At 37.5% G+C, this 23,106-nt stretch overlaps 1 protein-coding gene across 1 annotated transcript in view; it reads right to left on the reverse strand.

Annotated features, from left to right (window-relative positions):
* kmt2cb (lysine (K)-specific methyltransferase 2Cb) overlaps positions 1–23,106 on the reverse strand; it is a 115,093-nt gene that overhangs the window by 25,810 nt on the left and 66,177 nt on the right. The window contains exons 21-40 of the mRNA XM_059564122.1: positions 21,667–21,776; positions 21,488–21,571; positions 19,590–19,802; positions 17,965–18,090; positions 16,939–17,052; positions 16,422–16,564; positions 13,387–13,564; positions 12,938–13,036; positions 11,727–11,774; positions 9,700–9,837; positions 9,579–9,611; positions 9,349–9,498; positions 6,728–6,872; positions 6,320–6,549; positions 6,015–6,088; positions 5,333–5,536; positions 2,969–4,828; positions 2,530–2,846; positions 768–2,431; positions 70–181 (exon numbers count right to left, since the gene is read on the reverse strand). Of these exons, the coding sequence (XP_059420105.1) occupies positions 70–181; positions 768–2,431; positions 2,530–2,846; positions 2,969–4,828; positions 5,333–5,536; positions 6,015–6,088; positions 6,320–6,549; positions 6,728–6,872; positions 9,349–9,498; positions 9,579–9,611; positions 9,700–9,837; positions 11,727–11,774; positions 12,938–13,036; positions 13,387–13,564; positions 16,422–16,564; positions 16,939–17,052; positions 17,965–18,090; positions 19,590–19,802; positions 21,488–21,571; positions 21,667–21,776 (6,042 nt within the window). The remainder of the gene's footprint in view (positions 1–69; positions 182–767; positions 2,432–2,529; positions 2,847–2,968; positions 4,829–5,332; positions 5,537–6,014; positions 6,089–6,319; positions 6,550–6,727; positions 6,873–9,348; positions 9,499–9,578; positions 9,612–9,699; positions 9,838–11,726; positions 11,775–12,937; positions 13,037–13,386; positions 13,565–16,421; positions 16,565–16,938; positions 17,053–17,964; positions 18,091–19,589; positions 19,803–21,487; positions 21,572–21,666; positions 21,777–23,106) is intronic.

Below are 23,106 nucleotides of genomic sequence, written 5' to 3' on the forward strand. Positions count from 1 at the left end.
CATAAAAAACTCACACACTGAAATAAATCAAATAATATTTCAAACAAATAAACAAGCACATTAACTCACTTGTTCATGACCATAGGAGACATTCCCATGTTGTTCTGGACCATCATTTTATTGATTCCTTTCAATGCAACCATCTTTGCCTTCATTATAGGGTCTGTGATAGCATCAAAATCTAATTAAATCAATGGAAAGAATGCAAATTTAAGCAAATCATATTCAAGTACACAGTTTCTTAAAACAAAGTACAAATATTAAATTGTTTAGCTTATGTTAAACAGAGTTAAACTGTGTTTTAATGGATTATTCTGTTAAATATAAGTAAAGCTCTATCCACAGCATCTGCAGCATTTTACTGATTACCAAAAACTAAAAATTCCAAACCTCAGTTTGTAAAAACAAAAGTAGTTTTACAATCAAATCAAAGTTTATGCAATAATTCCATCAGAAGTGCATTTCATATATATGCTTATATATACATTTACTCAAAATTACAAACAAAATTAATCAGGATTTCCAGCCGAACAGCAGGTTGAAACTGTTCAAAACTGTTACAATTTAGCAGTTTGTGCACAACCACATTTTAAAAATTGCAGTAAAGTAGTTCCATGTGCACAATGAAATAGTCAAATGTTGTACAATGGGTTTCTTATCTTTTCAGTCTTTGACCAGCTGTTTGCCACATGCAAATTAGTTAAAGGCCTAATCTTGAATCAAGGAAGAACAAAATTACATTACTTATTATATTAGCTACCCCTTACCTATGTTGGGGAAGAAAGACTCGCTAGAACGATGTCTTATAATAGCTTGCATTTGCTTCTGCTGCTGCTGCTCCTGTCTCTCCTGATCCAGGAGGTCTTGAAGAAGAAGTGGCTGCTCTTCCAGAAGCAGTGGTCTGTTCTGATGGTCTTGCTGTGACAGCATTGCCTGTTGAGTAAGAATACTGTGTTGTTCCCCTGAGAGTACAGCATCCTTTTGATCCAAACCAAAAATATGGCTTTGCTGCTGTTCCTGTATGGAGCCTGGGACTTCTAATGCACTTTCACCATGAGAAGACACCAACGATTGGTCAATACTGACGCTAGTATCCCTCCCCTGCACTGAGAAGTTTCCTTGCCCCAGCATAGTGCTACTCAGTGAGATGGTAGCTTCTTGATTTGGAGGGTTGCTTTGTGCCGCTGACTGTCCACAGTGTTCATGCTTCTGTGATTCACCTTCTAGTGGTACATTGACCAGCATGCTTGAAAGTACCGGAGTAGCATCGGAGTGAATTCCAGACTTTGATACTTGTAAACTGGCATCAATGTCATTTTCAAAGCCAGCTTGATTAATGGCAGCACCATCATTTACCTGATTCTTACAAGAGGTGTCTTGGGACAAGCAATCTTTAATTCCATTTTTGCTATCCTCCTCTGTTTTCAAAGAAACCAGCACCTGATCCTGGGGAACGCTTTGAGCTTGAGACTGAGTGATCTTGTCTACCACTTCCTTCGCTGTCGATGTAGAGCATGATGGTGATGAGCCATCAAAACTATCAGTCTTTTTCTCTGCTTTTGTCTTTTGGAAATCAGATGTCTCAGTGTGGTCTTCTATTGGATCACTAAGATCCAGGTCCTCGCTAAGATCTAAATCAGCAACAGCATAAGCAATTATATCAAATTTTCCAGATGTTAAGAAGTCATCTAGATGCAGGTCATTTGTTTCAAGATCCAAGTCCTTTCCATCATCTGGATCGAGATTTAGGTTCTCCAAGTCAGCATCGACAAGGTCCTTCACCTCAACATCTTCAAGGTCCTTCACAGCAGATTCATCAGTATCGATTTTCTCCTCAGGTACTTCATTTGTGGATAAAGGGACCTCATCATTTTGAACAGCAGATGTAGCAGCAATATGTAGAGCACTGAGAGTCTCGTTGGAAGCAGGTTGGCTTATAGACCTTGTCAGGGGGATTTGTAGATGTCCAACTTTCATGGGAATATTGGCCTGCTGTAAATTTCCCAAGCTGAGAGATGCCTGCATCTGCGTATTAGCTACCTGAGACTGATTCATTGTTGTGTCCATTGGCTTTGGAATCTGACTGAAGGGGAATCCCATTTCTTGGCCATCCATGAAACTTAGGGGTCGTTGCTGTGAGGGCAATTCCATTCGATTTCCCTGCATAGTAAGAGTTCCAAAGGGAAGCCGCAGTCTGCTATCTGGCACTCGGTGTCTCAGTTCTATAAAAGGCTGCCCCATGATGTTGTGCTGTTGCATGTGCAGGTCACGAGGAGGCAAATGTGAGGTTACTAAAGGGTTGCCTATTGTTTTTCCAAAATCCATAGACATGGATCTTTTCATCTGTGGATGAACTTCAATTATTGGGTCCTGCATCTGATGAGGCCTTGGAGCTACCAGAGGACCTTGGTTATTAGGAGTGATGGGCATCCTAAAAATAACAGGAGAACATTATTATTTTTGCAGTGTTTGAAAAACTTTAGTCAATTCATCTCATACAAATGTTTTAAATGATGTAAAATCACCCACCTTGGCCCAATCTGCCTTATATTTGAGTCAGCATCCCCAGGAAACTGTAGTCTAGGAAACTGGCCTTCAGGGAAATGTCCCTGCTGATCTCCTGGGAATGGCCCATGGAATCTCTGAGGGGGTCTTACAGCTCCTGGACCAGGATATGGTGGTGGCGGGCGATTAAACATTTCACTCTGTTGGCCTGTAGACTCCTGACTCCAGTGCTGAGGGGTTCCTGGAAGCATGTTCAGAGGATGATCCTGTACTCTCTTGTCTTGACGTATGGCACTTTTCTGCTGTTGCTGTTTGAGGATCAACTCTCGAATACGCTGACGCTGTGAACAAATTAAACTTGTATTATATGGTGTTGTAAAAATTATATATTGTAACTAATACAGTGCACTTAATAAAACAAATAAACCATCTTAAACAGAGTAGCAACAAAATAAAACAACACCTGTCTGAGTCTTTCCTCAGCTTCTGCAAGTGGTACCGTTTGAGCTTCAGAGCTGGGCTGGACCATTGTGTGGGAACTGATACTCTGTACAAAACCTTGTTGTTCTTTGTTGTGTCCACACTGAGGATGTGGAAGCATGGGGGCCTGCTCAAAAGGGTCATGAATGGGAGTTTGATTGGGTCTACCGGATAGCAGCTGAGATCCGGTTTCATCTGTCATGCCCAGATGTTTGAGAGGCTGAGGTCCATGTTTTGTTGGACTGGCAAATGTGTCTAACATCAAGACTTGAGAAGGAGAGAATGGATCTTGATTAGACATGGGCCCAGGTCCAAAGCCCTGTCCGACGCCTCCAGACTGAGGTGTTCGTGGGGGATGTGCACATGAATCATTAGGTAATGACTGGGACCTTCTCACTGACTGTGAATGAGGATCAGGCCCAGCAGACCGTGGTAGTCCGGGAGGTTGATTAAAAGGATCAGGAGTCCTTTGGTGACTTGGAGACTTGGGAAACCTATCTGCCATTCCTGAGCGTGGGGTACCAGGGGATTGTGCGTAAAGGTCCATTGACATAGGGGACATTATGCGGTTTTGAGTCTGCTGCTGAGAGGGCTGATTCATCATGACCGGATGGCGAGATACAGGCTGCTGGGAGTACGGTTCAGGGTCATGTGGTCTAGGTTTGCCTGGCATTCTGGTGTATGGGTTAGAAAATGGAGACTGAGTAAAAGGGTCACTCAAAGGTCTTGGTGTAGCAGGTTGTTGTCCATAGTCACACTGGGAATAGTCTGGTCGAGGGGTGGAGGGGGCTCGACCATATGGATTACAGGAAGGCTGGCGTGCCATTGGCCTAGGCTGAGAAAAAGCGAGGGTTTGGGGCTGTCGTGAAACCCTTTGATTTGCATAGCCATCACTAACTGCAGGTCGAGGAGTGAGCGGAGGCTGAGCATAAGGATCATTCTGTTGATTCTGCGAGAATCCCTCAGAGGAACGAGGGGGCATCATTGGTCTTTCGAAGGGATCCCCATTTGCTCTCCGGGCATGCATACCTGCATATTGTTCCTGAGTCTGAGGGGGTGGCATAGGGGTTTTAAAGACCTGGACGGACCCAGATTCATTGCTCCCTGGGATAGGTGTGAGTAAAGGACGAGCATATGGGTCTGAGAGTATCATCCTGCCCTGAGGCATCCTCTGATAGGCTTCCTTTCTCACAGACACCCTAGAGAATGGATCATGGCCTGGGGAGCCAATAAGATGCCTCCCTTCCAAATTCTGACTAGCTCTGGGAGGGCACATAGGTTTGAGAAAAGGGTCTATAGCTCCTGCTGGTCTTGGGGTGTCTGGGGGCTTGGCATAGGGGTCATTACATATGGCTGTTGGAGAGCCAACTGGCTCTGAAAGACCTCTGGGAGAGTTCCCTGAGTCTGAGCTACGGCATGGAGTTCCCTGTCCAATAGTTGGTGGTCTGGGGGTGCCTACCATTTTGGTGTAGGGATCCCAGGGTGAGGATGGTCTAGAGCCAGAAGAGCTTGGGGAGAACATCTGAGGGCTCTGTGGCTGAGATCCTGAAGATGGGGGTGGTGGATGAGGGCGCAAAAAGACATCATCTGGGGAACATGTGGGCGTGCCAGGCAGCTGTGAATTTGAAACCCCATTTTTTGAACTGGGTTGCTTGGGAGACATATTCCCATCGTTGGAATGCACAGACACTGGACTCTTCAGGTTACTGGAAGAGTCATGCTCATATTGGCTGATTGACGGGAGCTGTTGCTGCTGCTGCTGTTGAAGTTGTTCATTCTTCACCTGCTCGAGTTTCTGTGTAGCTTCAATCTTAGCTTGCTGCTTACTTTTCTGTCTCATTTGCTGCAACAAGTGAAAAAAATACATATATTCATCATTAAATAATAAGAAAATGTATCATTATATTACAATTACAATAAAATTCATTCAATAGTAATAAATCAAACCAATTTGTTTGTTGACAAGCTTAATTACTTATTGGCAAAAGGGAACACACAGATATGTGTCAAATTAACTCATTTGAAGTTCTGAGAAGTTCCTAAGAAATCTGAGTTTATGCATGAATAAACTCAAGCTTTAGTATAGTTTATTCCGAGGGCTGCCCATGCAAACATTTCAACATTAAAAACTGTAGCACAAAATGCAGTTGACACATTTGTTATACGTTCATTTTGTTTTTAATGTTATGCTCTCAATGAAAAATGAAATGAAATGTCTCAGTTCTACAAATTAGACAAAGATGTAGAGATGTCATTTATATCATTTACTTGCTGCTGACAAAACAAAAACATTTCTGGCATTCAACAATTTAGCTCTTTTCCAAGGAAATGTCTATAGAAGACTTACCTGTCTATACTTCCATTCTTGTTCATGCTCTGATTCCTTGTGCTTCAGTGGATCTTTGAACAGTAATTCTGGGTCCAGTGGTGGAATAGCAGGATCAAAGACTTCTAAAGGCTGCTGTGGCTGAGGCGGCTGCCTCTTAATGGTCTCGTTGGACATTTGAACTTTGTTAATGCGCAGGGCTGCCCTGTTATCTCTGGCCTTTTGCTGTGAATGGCAGAGTGGTTGTGCAGTGTTGATATCAAAGAAAGACCACTGAAATTCAAAGGTTGCATAAATTTGCTAAAATTACATAGTTTTTATAATAATTGTCTAAAAGTTTTTTTTTTTTTTTTTTTTTACTTTAAGTGGCACTGAAGGTAATGTTTCCTTTAATCATATATTTTTACATTTATTTATCTTTTAGACCATAATGAGCTCCTTTGGTCCAATTTATTCTTTTGACTTTTGAGTAACACTCAAGAGTCCCTTTATCCTGTTGAAATAAATTAAAATCTGGTTTATTCTGTTTATAGATGGCCTGATTCTTGTCTAGTGGGTAGACCAACATAGCCATGTTATTCACCAGCAAAATTTAGCAGCATTCAAAACACTGTATATGCTGGTTCACCAGAAAACCAGCTTCCCATGCTGTTGGTGATGATGATAAACTCAATGTATTGCAGCAGATACTGTGTTAACTTACCACATACGGAGCCCGGTCCTGTGAACTTGCTTTTCTCCACAGTTTTGCAATTTGTTTCACTCGCGTTGACCAATCTGTAAGGTTATAACATGAAAATAAAAGTATCTATTAGAAGACATTAAGAAAAGATGTAAATCTAAATATACCATATTGACTTTCTTAATTGCATTAATATATAATATGTAAGATTACATAATAAAAATAATAAAACGGATTGCTAATAGAGATTTTTTTTATTGTAACATAGTACTTTATTGATTTTCCATGCTGCTAATGACAGATCACTTTGAAGTCCCTTGGCTGACCTGGATATTCCTCCTTGAGGTTTGGGAAGTTGACATTAGTGTATAGGACTGGTGCAACAGTGGCAAGTTCTCCAAGCATTTCCTCTTTCTCCCACTTCAGAGTGCTTTTCTGTGCTGTGGACATGGAGTCTCCCTCCACCTCAGAGACAGCAGCTGGAGCAGAGGCAGAAGCTGACCCTGTAGCGGACCACGGACCAGCAGTCTCCTGCATCAGATTGAACTTCCTGTCCCTATGCAGTAGATATAATAAATGTCATCTAGAAATACTGATTTTATCTTACTAGTTTCTTGACCCTACTGAACAAGAAAAGACTAACACAAATGTAGTCTGTTAATTTTCTCATCAGTATTGTAAATTAGATATTTGTGGGTGTGCATATGTCTGAAACAGATATACTCATGGCTGACCTAAGATTGTCTGAGAAAGGCATGCGCTGCATTGATGGGATATTTCGAGCCGTATCAGGCTCTGTTCCAGGACCAATTTGGGACTGTGAAAACTGCAGTTTGGGTTCCATCAAACCGTTCATCACTGGCATTCGTGAAGACATTCCTGTTCAAAAACACACCAATACAACTGAGCAACAGTGCATGCAACAATGTCTGGTCTTCAAGACTTATCACAGTGAATTTAATTCAGTTTGATTCACCTGAGAATGAACAACCTCAGAAAAATGTGTTAACAGTAATGCACTTAAGGGATGAGTTAAAAATGTCACAGACGCCATTGATTGAGCTTTTACAAAACCCAGAACATTCCGGAAAATGTGAAATGTATGATTTTTGAAGAATATTCAAATGCCATCTTGAAAATTCTTGAAATTTCCCCGTCTGTCATTGGCCAAACAGAAAGTCTCAAACAAAACCATGCTGGTTCAACAATATAGATTTATTTAATTATGTCATGCAGGTAGTGGAGTAATCATTTTTTCATAATTAATCCATTCATTAATGTCAGATTATAGCTGTAAAGACAGACTTTTTCGCTGTTTTTGTTCTCCACTGTTTTGCTTTATTTTCAGATGTTTGATTCAGTTGTAGGATTCCTATTACATCACTCTTTACAATGCTTTTATTCTTTTGACAAACTAAAAGACCTTAAATTAAATTTGTATTTATAAGAAATGAAAGATGTAGATTATATTGCATGTTTGCTTGTTTATTTTGCTCAAGAACATGATCTACTGTATAATAAGTCCATATATAATACTAAAAAGAAACTATGCTTCTAAACACAGGACAATGGTTGTATTTCCAACCACTTAAAGGGTTAGTTCACCCAAAAATGAAAATTTGCACTTAAGTTACTCACCCTCAAGTCATCCTAGGTGTATATGACTTTCTTCTTTCAGAAAAAACCAGTTGGAATTATATTAAAAGGGTCTTTGATTTTTCAAGCTGTTAAGTGAGACTCAGCAGGTGTTGCACAGCTTCAGTCCAAAAGAAGTGAAATAAAAAGCGACAATCCTTAATAAAAAGAGTCTCACACAGCTCCGGGGAGTGAACAAAGGCCTCCTGTAGCGAATCAGTGTGTTTTTGTACAAAAAATAATCATATTTAAAATGTAATAATCAATTTAATGTAGCTTGTGCTCACAATTGTAAATGGAAGCAGTTCCGGGTGGATGAGGTATGAGGTCAGCTTTGCGCATTCGCTGCTCAGAAGTGACGCACACGGAAACGCAATGGAGAGATCAAAACAAAACAGTCAGTTGCTAAAGTAAGGAAACTTTGCTTCCTTTGCTCCTGTTAACAAACGTTGGTTTTCACGAGACTCATGCACAACACTGACCTCATATGTCATCCTCCTGGAGCTGCTTTTGTTTACAACTGTTGGTGCAAGCTACATTAAAGCGATTATTATGTTTTGAATATGTATATTTTTCTTACAAAAATGCATCAATTTGTTACAGAAGGCCTTTGTTCAACCCCGGAGCTGTGTGAGACACTTTTTACTATGGATGGGTGCTTTTTTATTTAACTTCTTTTGGACTGATGCACTGCAACACCCAGTGGCAGTAGACAGCTTGAAAGATCAAAGACAATTTTTAACTGACTGGATTCGTCTGAAAGAAAAAAAGTCATATACATCTATGATGACTTGAGGGTGAGTCATTTATAGGCTAATTTTCATTTTTGGGTGAACTAACTCTTGAACTTTGTTTTGCTGTTTGTGAATATTTGTTGGAACTATGGATTGAGGAATCACTGAACTATACTTGTAATGATTACACTTGCAACTAGGGCTGTGCAATTAATTGCATTCGATTGTCATGCGCATCTCGTCAGTAAAGCTGGTCCTGTGATTAGTAATAAATCACCATCACCTGCTTCCACATTGCACAGGATTCATTACACAGGGCCGTAGTTCACTGACAATTAGGCAATATCGCGTTCATAATCACAGATTAATCGCATTAGATTTCGAACAAGGTATCGCCTAGCTTGTCAGTGAACTACTGCTCTGTGTAGTTAATGCCGCTCAATCTGAAAGCAGGAGATGGTGATTTATTACTAATCACGGGACCAGATTTACTGACGAGATGCGCATGACAATCGAATGCAATTAATTGCACAGCCCAACTTGCAACCACAGTTGGCTAATGATGCTTTTGGGAAACCCACCCCTGGTGGAGATGATGAAATAATACAGAATTGTTGTGACAACACCACAACTCTTTTCAAAAAGCATACCTATGAATGCCACACTTATAGTTGTCTGTGCATTAAAACCAGCATGTGAGTATTTTAACATGGAATATATGAAACAAATCATACATAGACAAATGTTACCATCAAACTAGGGCTGTGATATTTATATGCATCTTGTTGGTTCTGTAATCAGCGGTAAATCTCCATCACCTGCGTGCATTCACATGGAGCAGCCTTAACTACACAGAGCCGTTGCTCAATGACAAGCTGCGGGAAAACACAATCATATTTTGCACATGTTTTGCGCAACTTGTCAGTGAAGAATGGCTTTTGGTTGCAGTCTGGAGCCCTGATATTTTTTATTTTCTTGCAACAAACCTGAGCTGGGTTGGGATGAATGTAAACCAGGGCCTGCAGGACCTTGCAGGGTTTGAGTTCCCTGGATCTGTTGAGGCATCTGAGGAGGTTGGCTGGTGCTAGGGCTCAGGACAGCTGTAAAGAGATCCTCCACATCCTTCCCACCAAGCTCTGCAAGGAATGGGTCAATACTTAAAACATACCATATTTGCACATTCACTGTCAGTTGCTGCTTTGAGTTTATAACCTACCTGGTATTTTGTAGAGTCTGCTGAGTATTGATTCTGTAAGGCAGAAAGATTCGCTGTTTACATTTAGATGCTTCAGGAACAAGTGTTACTATTCAACAATGCATACATTTGTTATACAGACCATCCGTGACCATCTTGTCCAGTTCAGGGCTGAGGATGCCATCCAGTGGCTCCTCGGGCACCTGACGGGGGTGAGTTCGGCCTAGATGAGTTTGAGATGAAACAGATGCGTCCTCTGTTAAAGGAGCAATGTCCAGACCTATACAAACACAGATACACAAAAGCACACAAATAATGTCATGTCTATCTCAACAAACTAAAATTACAAACCACTGGACCCTGATGTCCTGAAATTGGGTCAGTCATGGTTGATTTTAAATCTGAAGTAATAGCTCACCAAAAAATACAGCATGTTCTTTTATTCACCCTCGTGAAGTTTCATATCAGAAGTGGCGGCAAAAGTCTGGACTGAAAAGCTGCACTTCATCACAACACACAAACTACATCCGACTTCATACTAGTATCTGTGTTCTGTGCATGCATGTAAGCAATTAACTGTAGATAACAATAGTATCAAGCGTAGCGTTTGTTCTGGCAATTCACGTTAGTCAAACTTGCATCAGCTGACTCCCAGTAGTCTACCTATAGCAATATGATGCCTATCACTACTTCCTTATATAGGGTCCATTCAGTATTATTCAGCAGCTTAACGCTTTGCTCAGGAGCTAATTACCCTCCTCCATCCCCAACTCCTCCCTCTTGTCCACAGTCAAGACTTGGCATTCGATATTCTTCGTTGAGTCATACTCTCTATCCTGAATCATGTTGTTACATTAAACTGTCACTTAGAACATCTGTTACATTCATGTTGGCTCTGTTCTGTTTACCATATGGGGTTACTGATGCTCTCCCTGCTTCTATCCATGCTAGGGTGCATGGACAGGGAGAGAGTTTATGCCCAGAACAGAAGCATATGGCCAATCCGAACAGTTTGCTAATTGTCAGTCATCTATATACATCAAACCAAGAACATACATGAGATATACGCAGATATATGAAACATAAAACAAAGAAGCACTTGTTGCCATTTTGCATATCAATTGAGTTGATAACGTTCTTAATTTTAAGAGGCTCATGTTGTTATGAAAATATTCACGTTTTGGAATGCTGTTTTATACATCTCTGTGCTGTCTTAATTTGCTAGTTTTCACCGCTTCCCCTTTAACTGTAGTGCACTGACTCCTTTGCGAAACTCAACATCCAATCAGAGCTCTCTTATTGACGCCTATTCAACATGTTGCATCAGGAAAACTGTCACCGACGAGATCCAACGTGTGGAACAGTCCAGGCCTTTTTAAAGTACTCATAAACATCCAATATGCCAGTAATATGCATGCTAATAAGCAACTAGTTATCAGTGAGAATCAGTCCTTAAACTAAAGTGTTACTAAAAAAAACATTCTTCAAAATATTTTTCTGTGTTCTATATAAGTTATTCAGGGTGAACAATCTCTTTAACATAACTAAAACTAATAAGCAAAACCAGATCAGAACAGGTTGTGATTCCTGTTATCCAAGTCATATCTGACACAGACAAAACTGAATAAACAACTTGTGCAAAAATCATTTAATAATGGGCTCTGAGGGAGGTCAGACCGCCTCGTCCTCCAAGGCTGTTATAACAACAGGGATGAGAGCTCGACATCTTTCACAAATTGTTCCTTTTCATCAAACCAAGGACTCAGTGGACCTCTGTGGGAAAGTGCCCTTATTCTTCACTCATCTATTCAGGTAGAGGCCCTGACTGCCGCTCACAAGAAGAAGGCCATTCATCAATGCCTTCTGTTTTCTGAAATGCCTTTCTCTAGAGCATCTTATATTCTGTGCTGGTATAAGAGAAGTGTCCTTGATCACACCTGTTAGTCAAGCACTGCACTGCTGCATCATTCTGAATCTGTTAGGTAATGTAAATGCTTTCTGGGATGTTTACTTGGTGAAACTGAATGGACTAGATTCAGATCCAGTCCACATTGGGTGATATGTCAACAATCGAAAAGTAAAACAAATTTTCCCATAAAACCCAAGCAAATGAGTGCAAGAGAATAGAAGTAAAAGTAAATAATTTGTAATATGACCATGAGTTCTTACCAAATGGTGAAGGAGAGTACTCAACTTGGAAAGGGCAAAAATCAAGACCTACAAAGACCCAAACCAAACACAATGAGGCATCAGCACCATGAAGAGAAAGAAAAATACTGCAGATGATTCATACACAATGTAAAATAAAATGATCTAAGAATGAAAAATGGAAATGCCAAGAAAATTAACATAATGACAAGACAATAAAGACCATCTTAGAGATAATTAAATATTCAAATATTAAACTTTTGATTGCTGGTGTAGTAATGTGCGTGTGATTTCGACTCAATAATGAATTTTAGAGCTGCTTTACAAGAGAACTGAATTCTGTTTGCATCACTGAATCACTATTTCTCGTTTATCACTTTAATGCTGCTTTGAATCATTCACATTTTTGTATAACGCGCTTAATAAATAAAGGTGACTTGACTTGAATGACACTCAAAAGCAGAATAAATATGTGCAAATCACAAGGCCCTGTGCAATACCTGATTATAATCGATTATGATATTTTTAAATAATGTGGATCCAGGCAAAAAAAAACTACTTCATGCTACTTTCAAGTCTCTAATGTATCAAAATTTCTTGTCAATGTATTTGTTTATCTGGTAAGTAGCTGTGTAGTAAGCGGGATAATGTACAGTCAGTTATTATGGAAAAATAAATCCATTTAGGTTGATTAAAAAAAAAAAAACTTTTTGCAATAAAAAGTGCACAGTATCTTTGCATACAATTAACATTCTACATTTCTCAAACCGCATTTCTCACGACGCCTCCGATCAATTCCAATCAACTCGGAGCAAATTAAAATGTAAATGTCAAATTGACTAAATGTGTTAACGCCAACTGCATGTGTTAACGTGTTACATTTGAAAGCCCTATTGAAATTATTGAATTATAGGTTTTATTTGAACATTCTTTGATAGGAATACTTTATATCTATCATCTAAGCACAAGCCTTTATATCAAAAGATTTTAAGATTATGAGAATCTGATTCAGTCAAGTGTATCTACATTTATGACTGGTAACACAGTTAAAAACTACACTTAGAAATGGGAAACCTTATTGTATTTTAATTATGTTTGTTCCTCGTGAAGTTCGCGTTTTAAAGCAGATTCTTTAACAATGATAATAGTAGACCTAAAGAGCTGGAGCCCTCTGAAACAGCAAACACGTGCTGTTATATTTTTCATGTTTAGAGACACTCATAAAGGCCTACCAGACTCCTCTGTTTGCTTGTTATCTGAAAACATTCCCAGCAGCTCTGTGTCTGATTTCAGCTCTTCGGAAAGGTCCACTAGAGGCTCCACAGAATTCTCTGTGGATGTGGATAAAGCAGGGAAGTGATTATAGGGCCAAATGATGGTACTGGTCTAAATTGTTGTCAGATTTAAAGACAACATGAAACTGCATTCACAACCCATTTTTCTTTCCATAAGGGGACATTTTTGGGTGACTCTGCTGGCACCCACTCTCCATAATTTGACCAGGAATGTTTTGTAAAGTATGTAAACAGGGTCTATTTAAATTTCATGTTGACTTTAAGGGAACAAAATGTATAAATCAGACTGGGTATGAATATCATATGAAAAAAAAAGACAAAAACATAAACAAAAAGGCTGAGACAGGCCGTGTGTGTGTGTGCACCAGAAGCCGTGAGAAACGTACGTGCTGCTACTGATTTACTGGGCAGCAGTGCTGCTGATGCATTGAGTGACATGTTCGACAGTGGCTTCATCTGATTGGCCGAAAGCTGTTTCCTTTCTCGCTCATCCTCTAGTAGCCGCGTGGTTTCCTGTCTGCTCTGTTTGCTCTTATCCAGCAGGTCTTTCCCAAAGAAGGCCTCCTGCAAGAGAAGATCGTGGAGTCAGAGAACTTCAGAATTCAGTATAAAATGTGACTGATTTGTCAGTCTAGTAGAAGTTGATGTAGGTTTTAGAAAATGACTGGTTTCATAACAATAAGAGATTTTCAATGGTGGATCGTGATGGAAATATTTAGAGAATAGAGGGGGCACTTGGTTTAGAAAATGCAGATACTGCATATATATATATATATATATATATATATATATATATATACAAGTGCTGGTCATATAATTAGAATATCATCAAAAAGTTGATTTATTTTACTAATTCCATTCAAAAAGTGAAACTTGTATATTATATTATGTGTTTGATGATTATAACTAACAACTAAGGAAAATCCCAAATTCAGTATCTCAAAAAAAAAATTAGAATATTGTGAAAAGGTTCAATATTGAAGACACCTGGTGCCACACTCTAACCAGCTAATTAACTCAAAACACCTGCAAAGACCTTTAAATGGTCTCTCAGTCTAGTTCTGTAGGCTACACAATCATGGGGAAGACTGCTGACTTGACAGTTGTCCAAAAGACGACCATTGACATCTTGCACAAGGAGGGTAAGACACAAAAGGTCATTGCAAAAGAGGCTGACTGCTCCTGCAATTATAAACATTTGCAGGATTTTTTATTTTTTCAAATTCCAGGGTTGTAAAACATAATATCGTCTGTGCAAAACACACACACAGCACTCCTACCAAAGACAACAGTATTGCACTCTGGGTGATCATAACATTCAAAGCAAAACTTCTGAAGAGGCGTACTCAAATCACATTGTGCTGTTATCACTCATAATGAAAGTATTGTTGATAGAGTATCTTTTTTGGGTAGTGTGTGTCTGGCAGCAAGGCTCTGCCTCTCAGATGGCGTTACTCTGCACTGACTGTCACGTTGTGGGAGCCCCTCAAATGAGCTCATGTTTTATCCCGCCTTGTACTGCTCCAGTGCGGCCCCACAGGACGCACGATCTGCGGAGACACACGCCGCTGCACGTGTGCACGGCAATCACAGGAACAAGCATTGAAACAACATACGTGCTATAGCGGCCGTAATACGACTTCCCAGCACACCGCCTGCTCTGTCAATTCAGCTCCGCTCACCTGACAGCTTCCAGCTCTGGGAACCTGCCTGGCTGAGACACTAAAAGCCTCCATTTTCAATAATTGATTTGAAGTGGCTCTTCTGAGAAGCACCTTTAGGTTGGATTCTCTCAGTGTTGACGCAGGAGCTAGCGTGAACAGCTGGCCTTAGCTTAAACAACCAATTATGTCATTCCCATCCCATCCCATCCATTCTTCCTTTCTTGGGCTGGGTGATATGATGGTATAATACAACATCAGTGTGCAGGACTGCTATATGCTATTTACACATGAGGGTGACACAGAATCATGTTGAGTAATATGAAAATACAGTGGGAAGTGGAATGTGTCTCAAATAAATCAAGATTAAGTTATTATTTGTTGTTAATAAGTACAGTGCCAGATTTGTTGTTTTGAATTAATAGAGAATTCTGCTTTATCGGCTAGAATTTAGAATCTGATTTATTTCAACTATATACAATTATTGGTTTTATAATAGTAGTTTATTGATTTGACTCTGAATTTAGTTTATAACAATGGAAATTTAAATTTAAATTGGTATACAATTCTTAAAACCTTTTGTTTGCATCCATCATTTTCCAAATAAACCAAAATGGCATTTATTTGATAAAAAAATACAGTAAAACCAGTATTATTGTGAAGTATTATAACAATTTGAAATAACTGTTTTCTATTGTAATACATTTTAAATTTTAATTTAGTAGCTGGATTTTAGAGAAGAGGATTAGGGCCAAACAATAATAAAAAAATTAAACCAGCTCAGGATTAAAGTTGTTAAATTTCAAGAAAAAAGTTTAACATTTTATTTCAACTTTTTTCTCGCAAAGTTAACAACTTTTTTCTTGTAATTTAATCAGTTTATTCGCAACGTTTTATTTGGACTATTTTTCTTGAAATTTAAAAGGTTTTTTCTCAAAATATAACAATTTAATTCTCAAATTTTAACTAGTTTAATCTCAACTTTTTATATTGACTTTATTTTTTTTTCTTGAAATTTAACAACTTTAATCTTGAGATGGGTTAATTTTTGTAATATTGCTTGGCCCTAATCCTTTTCCGCAGAAGAGGATCTATCTATCAGTAAATTGTAATTCAGCAGGATTAATCTCAAAATATGCTTTCCACACAATTACGTAATTTATGCACATGTTTTCTGTTATATTTTCAGCAAAAAAAAAAAAACTGTATTTTCATATATAGGTATACCATGACATAAATTGCTCCTATTAGTTCATCACATTTTTGCCATACCGTTATGCTTTCTAAAATCAATTTGGAAGTATGCAAAAAAAGACTTCAGTTTGAGATCAACAACAGCAGGTTGAGCTGGAAAAATGACATCATCTCCCTAAGAGTCCCAGTTGATCTAGCAGAGCGATCTAAACCCTGCTAAGAGCTGTGGCCTCTTCTGGCACATCTACAGCAGTCACCGAGTGAAATCTCAAGAATTTCCTTGAGATAAAGGGAGCATCTGCTGAAACGTTGATACTGATTCCAGGGAACTGCAGCTTAGAAATGATCTCATATTGTGTGGCTTGTTTTGCAGAGATCTGCTATCGCTTTTCCAAGAGAATGTGACTCATGATTTTTGCCTGGTAGACGAAAAACCCCACAAACTTGCATTGGAGGACTCAAGATATATCTAGACACCAAACATCACAGAGGATCTTATAATGTGAGCAAGAAATCACCAAAAACAAGCAAAAATTGAGTTAATCTATTATATTTGAAAAGCTGACCTGTAGGTAAGTAGGGAAAGCCTCCTCCAGTTTGGTCTTTTTTTTCCTGTAGCGTTTCCGTATTTTAACCTCAGGATTGTCGGGAAAATCAGACAAAGGAGGTTTTTCATCAATTGGAGTGTCAGGCGCTTGGTCACCCCAGCCTGTCAGGACAGAAAAGAATAACCCTATTTATTCCTTACATTGCATTCAGATCTTATGTAATCCAAAAACAACATCAGTGGATACATACATTAATAAATGCATTTAATTAATACATTTTTTTCATGTATTTTTCACAATGCATTAATTTAGATATTAATCAACAGATCAGTCTACATTAGGGGTGTCAAACACATGTGATCAGGATGAGTCCAATCCAGCTAAATGCACTTCTGCAGTGGTTTTGCACATTTGGCAGAAGTTAATCCACTCAAATAGATATGAAAAAATTATAAAGTCAGAAGACATTGATTTAGGATCTAATGTAAGCTACCACCAGTAAGTCATCGTAGTGAAAGTGTTGAGTGATACTCACTCTCATCTTTGCCTTGCAGGGTCTCAGAGCCAGTGGAGTCCTTCCTGAACAAGGCCTGTTTGGTTCTGCCCGGACCCATCCGGTTCCTCTGTCTGACCATGAATCCTCCAATACCTGAATAAAAGCAATAATTTTGTTTATTAATTTGTTTTCCTTTTTCATTTTTTGCATTTTGAGAGAATTTCATGGCACCAATTTATATTTGTGCAATAATTATGACCCCCCCCCCCCCCACTGAATAATACAGAAAATAATATATGTATTCTTTCAAATTTAGTTAGTATTTAGTTTTTTCAATTCATGCAGCATTTCAGGTTACAAAAAGAGACTAGCTGTGCACTTTTTTTCTGCATTATGGCTGATTTGTAGATTATACATGCAAATGTTTTTTGTATATTCCCATTTATTTCCTTTGGTGGTCATTTTTGACTGTTTGTGTTTTTTTTTTAAAGCCTTTTGTAATCATGCCCTCATTTCCTTTCTTTTTTTTGTAGGATCACATATCAAATGCCATAAAAATCACCAAGTTTTGTACCATCCCAATGAAGCTATGAATTTAAACATTTTAAAATCTAAAAATGTTCACTCAAAAGTGACAAAAGAGGCCCAGAGGGGTGTATGTAAAGAAAGCTCTTTTGCCAATTTAGAATGTCAAACTTTTTTCCATGACCATTTTCCATGATGTAGCTAATATGGATATCAAATATCACAGATTTTATTTTCGGATGTTTTGGAATCGACAATGTACAATTAATAACATCTGATACAGTGGCACAGAAATGTATTTTTTATTTAAACAAAAAAGACTAATTTTACTAACTTGATTGAATTTATTATTAGATGAATAAACAAAACAAGAGAAGCTCTGTGTCTTCTACTCCATTCCTTTTTCTAATCATGCATAATTGGCATGTATAAAGTACAATCATGCATGAACTTCCAACAGACCTGAAAAAGACAAATACTGTAACCCGTGCAAAGGAAAATGTGTTTGGTTGGACTCCACTGAAGCATCTTGTCTCTCACCCGGGCGGTAGGGCTTCCTCTTCCTCTTCTTGCAGGGATCTGTGTCTTTAGAGTCATCTTCTGCTGCTGCCTCTCTCTCCGGGCTGGAGTCTGACTTTCCCTCAGCGTCCACCATCTCCCCTTCTTCTGCAAAACACGCACGCACACACACACACACACATACACACACACGTTAACAAACACAGACTACAGGAAGAGATCTGCAAAATGAGACACTTTAAAACTCTATGTCTTCCACAATAGATTCAGTCCGTTTGTGCTAAAAATAAAATTTCAAATCACTATAATGAGCTGCATACCTAGTTTTATGGCACACATAATGTGAAGGCAGTTTTAAATCGTAGGTAGAGATTATGCTGCCTTCTACAATACCTTCTTCTCAAAAGAATCGGTGCTACAATTACCATAATGCTTTGCCATGAGCTCACCGAAAATTTCCCAACCAAGATGGTCTTCAGAGATGAAAGAAATACTGACTAGAAATCATATAACGTGTCCATGGATCTTTTAAGCTAATATTTAAACGATTTAACAACACGCTCTAATGCTAAAATATTATAAAAACTATTTTTTTGTTGTTAAATGTTTTTTTTATAATTATTTATATATAGGGCTTATTATTACTTAAGAATTATTATTATTAGTTGTAGTTATAAAAATTAAGATAAATGTACTACTGTTAATTCAATTCAAATGTATTTGTATAGCACTTTTCACAATACATATTGTTTCAAAGCAGCTTTACAGAAAATGCATGAGTCTACATCACAATTTACAGTGATCTGTTATCAGAAGTGAATGTGTCCAAGTAATGTCCATTTCACAAATAAACAGTTTAAGATATATAGAATCATACAGTTAGCTAACATGAAATTCATTTCAGGCAGAAGCTCATTAAAGCGACTGTTACAATTTAGAGAACATTTGGCAGCTGTGCATATTGATTCAAGTTACCCTGTAAACTTAAAAAAAATATATATATTTAATCATTATTGGCCTAATAATTATGTTATTTTTAGCATCCAAAATAAAAGTTTTTGTTTATGTAATGTATGTGTGTGCACTGTGTGTATTTATTATGTCTACATAAATACAAAAACAAACATATATATATATATATATATATATATATATATATATATATATATATATATATATATATATATGTTCAAGTCATCAAACTTCTGTTATGGTAAAATAATGGTATAAAGCTATAAATTTGGAAATGGTGGAAAATGTGTAAATAAAGTGAACACTGTATTCTTATTCACTATCAAAAAGCATTAATTAGGAGTTTATAATAGTTCCCCAATCTAAAGTGTTACCCTCCGTTTTGAATTTAAGTGCAGCCTTTGATTTGAAAATCGTACGGTGATTTCAGTTTTATTCTGATTAAATGTACGATCACATACATTTTTTAAAAAATATTAGTGTTCCATCAACTAACAAAAACACCCGCAGCTTCCTCACAAACCCCCATTTGGCGTAGGTTTAATGATCTTAATTTGGTTTTTGTTTGGTCAATTTATTAACCTTCCAATTTGCATCTCTTTTACTTTACTCTTTGTACACAGATATGACACTACTGCTCAAAGAAAGTACGGCTGGGATGTAGGAAGCAGTACTTTTGGTGTCGTCCAGGTCTCCGTCTCTGGAGAGTTCAGTCTGTGGGTCTGGAGGCGTCTGCAGCACGGCCACACTGTTCTGGTTTATGATCTTCAGCTTGAGTTTGGGTTTGGAGCGTCTCCGCCGCGAGGCTGCATTGGCGAGACTCTGGAGCTGAGACAAACCAGTCTCTGTGAGACAAACACCGTCCTGGGTGTACGTCCTCGTCAGCTCTGCGGAGAGAAACACAGAAGAACCTCATTGGAACCTCAAAAGTACGATTCGCTCTCACATTGGACAATACTACGGTTTGTGAGCAAGTTTTACTATGTATAGAAAACCATATATCTTCAATATCAAAGCATAACCAGAATTCAATAGAGAGATTTCAGCAAAACTTTGCAATAAGGTTCCATTAGTTAACATTAGTTATGCCATGGTCTGTCTGAATACTCGATTCTAATTGGCTGGCAGGTGTTGATTAAATTCTTTTAACTACACATGTAGTTCCAGGTCAGTTTAATTATGTTCTATATTAATGCACTTCCTATAAAAACATTGGTAAACATAGTAACATCTAACAAGTTGAAACTGACGAAAATAACCTTCATTTTTATCATTCCGGTCAAATATTGAAGCGCAAATATTATTAACATCTTTAATATGTGAATGCTGGCAAATGACCATGGCATAAGTGGGATAATCAACAGCTAGTTGTGCATTAAATGATTCGAATGCACTTCGCGAGGCAACCACCCGACGCGTTCTTCGCCTCCACGTCATGCGTTCAAATTATTTAATGCACAGCTAGCCATTGATTATCCCTTACTTAATACATTAACTAATAATGAGTAATAATGAACTGTTCATGTTTGCTCATGTTAGCTCAGGGCTGAGTCTCCCAAAAGCTTCGTAACCCTAAGAAGTTCGTAAAAATGATTGTACGACTGTTCTTAATATTACAGTCTGTTTCCCAAAAGCATCGTACCTTAAGTAGCCCTTGAAATTCATCGTAGATCTACAAGTGCTCTGGAGTAATCGTAAAGCCCTAAATGCATCGTAAGAAGATCGATTTATGCAGTCACCTGCAGGACAATCGGCAGATTACACCTTTAACTTGATTCAAGTGCAATGTGATTATAATATAAAGATTTGATTGTGCTTTATTGTACACTTTATGACTCGTTTTCTTTATTTTTTTATTAATTTATAAATGAAATAATTAAAAAGGGAAGAAAAAATAGAAATACACATTTAAATTAAATGACTGAAAAAAAAAGAATAAAAGAAGTAATGTAGGAAATGCTTTAAAGACTGGGGGAAATATATGTCAATGACTTGCTGAAGTGTACGAAAACCAGCTATGAAATAACGTCTCTCTCTCTTTCTCTATACTGTACTTAAATAAATACATTTAAATAAATTTATGCATTTAGCAGACGCTTTTATCCAAAGCGACTTAACAGTGCATTCAGTATATATATTTTTTACCTAACATAATAGTATATAAAGTATATTATATATCATTATGTAAAGTATAATAGTCACCTATAAGGTGACATTTCAGCACTTGACAAACGGATAGCGACTCCTAAGTAGCACTTAAAGCACGGCTACGTGCATTTTTGGGAAACGCACGTGAAACAATAACGAACAATCGCAAAATGACTCGTAGAAAATGCACAACTTGAACTTGATTTTAATAATACATATAAATGTTGAAAATCAACAATAACTAAGATTTAAGAAATGCATTTGAAGTATTTTTTTATTGTTAGTTCACATTAAGCAATGTAGTTCATTATTGTGTAAAAAAAAAGAGAACCTTATTTTGTTACAAAATCTTCTGTGAATGACTATAATTTGACACCTTTATAAAAAAAAAAAAATAATAAAGTTTTAGTAGTGATGTCATTACCAGGATCTCTTGTTTTTGTGACTCTCTGTGGGATGAAAACAGACTCGACTAAATCCAGACAAGACTTGGCCGGCGTGCCAGGCGCTGTGTAATCAACACACAAGTACACAAAGTCAACCACATAAAAAAAAAGATTTATAAATGTAAACCAGACTTGATGGTGCTAAAGCTGTGTTTACCGGGAGAGATGGGGGGGTGTCCTTGGCACAGACTGCAGTCAAAGCTGGTGTCTGCAATCTTCTCCACCTCCTCCTCTGAGAGGATTCCCTGACACGAGGCATGCATCCACCTGCAGACACAGCAGAAACAGCACGTTTGTACCACACATAAGAACCATAACTCAATCTGTGCTGCGTATCGAGGAGAGTGTTTCATCATCTTCTACTTTTACAACTTGTAGAACTGTAGATGACAAAAAAAAAAAAAAAACAGGTAAAAATATGAATTAAACAAAGGGATTGAAATATCATTGGAGTTGGGAAGAACATACTAGCAACTAACAATAACAACAATTGACATCAATCAATATTTGGAGACATGATTATGACTATTGTCATTCAGGTCATTTTTATTCAGGTAATTCTCAGATACGGATATGTAGAAAATATTTCAAATTGTTTAATTTCACATTTATATATTTAGTAATAATAATAATAATTAAAAAAAATCACTTATACAATAAAATGTCAAAACGAATGAAATATATTTAACATAAATAAATAGTTAGTTTTTTGTTGTAGAAGAAGAATACATACATATAAAATATTGGAGTTATGAATGATTATCAGAACTTATTAGTAGACGTCATACTAAAAAACTAATACGGTTTCAATTTTTGTATGTTTTTGAAAGATGTCTATTTTGCTCACCAAGGCTGCATATATCTGATAATAATACAGTAAAACAGTCATAATGTAAAACATTATTACTGTTTAAAATTACTATTTCAATTTTAATCTATTTTTAAGGAATAAACTAATTTATTTTATTTCTGTGATGCACAGCTGTATTTTCAGCATCATTACTCCAGTGTCACATGATCTTCAGAAATCATCGCTGATTTGCTGCTCAAGAAAATGTATTAGTATTAGAAATGTTGAAAACAGTTGTGCTGCCTCATATATTTGGGAAAACGGTGATAACTCAAGATTCTGTAATGCATCACAGACCCCTAGAATGTCTCTGGAGCACCAAAGCAGTCTTAAGTCACTGGGGTATATTTGTAGCAATACCCCAAAATACATTGTATTGCATTTTTTCTTTAAATGGCAAAAATCATTTGAATATTAAGTAAAGATCATGTTCCATGAAGATGTTTTCGTAAATTTCCTAATGTAAATATATCACTTATTATTTGATTAGTAATATGCATTGCTAAGAATTCATCTGGACAACTTTAAAGGTGATTTTCTCAATATTTAGATTTTTTTTTGCACCCTCATATTCCAGATTTTCAAATAGTTGTATCTTGACCAAATATTGTCTGATCCTATCAAACCATAAATCAATAGAAGCTTATTTATTCATGATGTATACATCTCAAATTTCGAAGAATTGACACTTGAGACTGGTTTTGTAGTCCAGGGTCACATATGTTGTTTAGCATGGGCCAGCATCTC

The sequence above is a fragment of the Carassius carassius genome, chromosome 12, assembly GCF_963082965.1.
Source record: "Carassius carassius chromosome 12, fCarCar2.1, whole genome shotgun sequence".
NCBI lineage: Eukaryota > Metazoa > Chordata > Actinopteri > Cypriniformes > Cyprinidae > Carassius > Carassius carassius.